The 3298-nt window shown below is 41.1% G+C and overlaps 1 protein-coding gene across 1 annotated transcript; it reads left to right on the plus strand.

Annotated features, from left to right (window-relative positions):
• Positions 1 to 1175: 1175 nt before the first annotated feature.
• Positions 1176 to 3292, plus strand: LOC111652081 (protocadherin alpha-4-like; the record flags this gene model as incomplete). The annotated part of the gene is made up of 1 exon (XM_023402615.2): positions 1176 to 3292. A coding segment is annotated over exon 1 (2021 nt), but the record flags the coding sequence as incomplete, so codon positions are not given.
• Between the last annotated feature and the right edge of the window lie 6 nt (positions 3293 to 3298).

Below are 3298 nucleotides of genomic sequence, written 5' to 3' on the forward strand. Positions count from 1 at the left end.
TCAAATGCCACAGGACAGACGGCAGTTTCAGCAGGTACAGCGCCCCAATGATCACCACCCACCCTGACGGGAGCTGGTCTTACTCTAAAGCTACTCAGCAGTATGACGTCTGTTTCAGCTCAGACACGCTCAAGAGTGACGTAGTGGTTTTCCCTGCACCGTTTCCACCTGTGGATGCAGAGCTGATCAGTATTAACGGAGGAGACACTTTTACCAGAACTCAGACTTTACCTAATAAAGAAAAGGTAAGAAAATGATTAAAAAGCAATATGCCTCAATGTATATGATTTTAGGGCGGAAAGCATTCCCGATGTTTTTTTTATCGGTTATGAAGTGAAATAACTTTCCACATTGTATTTAGAGACATCATTTTTGACTTAGTTTTTTTTTTTAATCGCACATGAGCTAGAGTAATGACACTAGCCTTTCTGAAGTTCATAAGCCTCTCACACTATGCAGAGTGTGTATGTCGTTGTCCAAGGTGCTGAAATAAACACCGCAATGTGCTGTGTGCGGTCTTCTTAGTGTAACGCGGAAAACTGTCTACCCTTTATAAGGAAGTAGTATCTTTTCCTGGCACATCTATTTGTATTGTATAAAATATTAGGCTATTCATGTACTAATTAATTATGGAAACTTCGTTTTCATCACATTTAAAGAAAATAATCTGATACTTTATTTCATTCTCTTCATTTCATTCGTTTTTCCCTTTTGAAAAAAAAATAATTCTATTCGCAACCAACAGTTACACCTCCGTCTGTATCTTTAGTGTCTTGTAATGTTTTACTTGTAATGGACGCCATGTTTTAACATTGTGATGCTTTGTAGCCGTTACATCAACAAAATATAAATGTCTATTTTTATGGATAAAATAACAACATGTAAAAAACACTGGAATGAGACAGAGCAGACTATTGTGTCGAATTTTGCTCATTTGGTTGTTTGATATAACTGAACACAGTTCGGGTTGTTCTTAGGAAATTGCTCACTTTGCACAGTTGGTCGGTTATTCCTTTGTTAATCAGAGGCTGTAAGCAATTATTTTACATCACCACACGGGGACACTGTAGACCATGACATCTGGAAATTATTTAGGAAGGCACAAGGCTCCTCCCAGAAATAGAGGATGATGATGTTTCTGTGGGCTTTGTTACAAAGAGAGGGAGGGCGAGAGAGAGAAAAGGATCAGTAACAATGCTGGCCTCTAATATGACTGTTTGACGAAGAGTGGCTGGACTTGGATATCTGCATTTTTCGTATTGGATATAATTATGTATTTCTCAGGCAAAACGAACCTTTTTTGTTATTATCTTGTGGTCGTGCTGTTGAATTATTGCTGGGAAGCGGTGTCTGGACAGCTCTCGTATTCTGTTTCAGAGGAGGTAAACCCGGGGACGTCTGTTGGAAATATCGTCAAGGACCTAAACCTCAATGTCCAGGAGTTAGAGTCTCGTATGTTTCACATTGTAAGTGGATCAAAAAGAAAATATTTCGACGTAAATCTGAAAACGGGTGTTCTTTATGTAAATGAGAGAATAGACCGTGAGGAGCTCTGTGCCAAGGCTACAAAATGCAGTGTCAATGTAGAGGCCATGATCAACAATCCACTGAAGTTGTATCGTTTAGAGATAAATGTAGTCGATATAAATGATAATGCGCCGCAATTCTCTGAGGATTTACAATCACTTGACATTGCAGAAAGTTCTTTTACAGGACTCAAATTTGGACTGGTAGAGGCATCGGATTTAGATGTAGGCAAGAACGGTGTGAATACATACAAGCTTAGTAGTAATGATTATTTTTCTTTGGAAATTCACAAAGGAGGGGATAGCGTGTCTGCGGAGTTAGTGCTGCAGAAAGCCTTAGACCGCGAACATGACTCTGTTATAAAACTCACACTTACTGCAGTAGACGGAGGAAATCCACCGAAGTCAGGGACATCCCAAATTATTGTAAATGTTTTAGACAACAACGACAATATCCCCGTTTTCAGTGAATCGTTATACAAAATTCAAATTCCGGAAAATTTGCCAAAAGGGTCTAGAGTAATCATTCTGAATGCGACAGACGCAGATGAGGGTTTAAACAGTGAAATAGAATATTCATTGAGAAGTAAAGGTCAGAATCAGGTTTTAGATTTATTTCAAATAGACTCTAAAACAGGTGCAATTTTAGTCAAAGGTGAGATTGACTATGAGGAAAATGTAGCGTTTGAGATTCGGGCACAGGCCAGTGACAAAGGCCAGCCTCCTATGTCTGCTCATTGTAAAGTGCTGGTAGAAGTGGTGGACCTGAACGACAACGCTCCTGAGATCACTGTGACGTCACTGGTAAATACAGTGAGGGAGGACGCTGATGCAGGTACTGCTATTGCACTTGTTTCTGTACTGGACAAAGATAGTGGTAAAAACGGGGCAGTGAAAGCTGTAATTGCAAATAATCCACCATTTAAACTGGACACAAGTTATAGAAATTATTACTCATTAGTAGTTAATGGTCCGCTTGATAGAGAGACTAAGGCTCAGTACAATGTTACTATTGTAGCAACTGATGGAGGGACTCCACCTCTCTCCAGCACCAACATAGTTACTGTTCATGTTTCTGATGTCAATGATAACCCACCTCGCTTCTCTGAGCCGCTGGTTAATGTTTATGTGAAAGAGAATAGTCCAGTGGGATCTGTTATTAAGACAGTGACTGCACTTGATGCTGACACAGATCAAAATGGTCAAGTGAGATATTCATTTATTCATGACAACAGTAACTCAATGCCTCTCTCTACAATGGTAAACATCAACTCAGAGACAGGAGATATAGTCAGCCTGCAGGCCTTTAACTCCGAGGAGTTAAAAAGTTTTCAGTTTAAAGTTCAGGCCACAGACTCTGGTGTTCCTCCGCTCAGTAGCAACGTGACTGTGAACGTTTTTATCCTGGATGAGAATGACAACAGTCCCACGATTCTTGCGCCCTATTCTGAGCACGGCTCCGTTAACAGTGAGAGCATCCCCTACTCTGCTGAAGCGGGATACTTTGTGGCCAAGATCAGGGCTGTAGACGCAGACTCTGGATGCAATGCGCTGCTTTCTTATCACCTCTCTGAGCCCAAAGGAAACAACCTCTTCAGGATCGGAACCAGCACCGGAGAAATCAGGACTAAGAGGAGAATGAGTGACAATGACCTGAAAACTCACTCCTTGGTGGTCTTGGTTTCTGATAACGGAGAAGCCTCCCTGTCAGCTACTGTGTCTATTGAGGTGGTGGTGGTTGAAAGCACAGCTGACATCCAGACTCAGTTCAG

The sequence above is a fragment of the Seriola lalandi genome, unplaced genomic scaffold, assembly GCF_002814215.2.
Source record: "Seriola lalandi dorsalis isolate HSWRI2012SDOR001 ecotype SW California unplaced genomic scaffold, Sedor1 jcf7180001955823, whole genome shotgun sequence".
Taxonomy (NCBI): domain Eukaryota; kingdom Metazoa; phylum Chordata; class Actinopteri; order Carangiformes; family Carangidae; genus Seriola; species Seriola lalandi.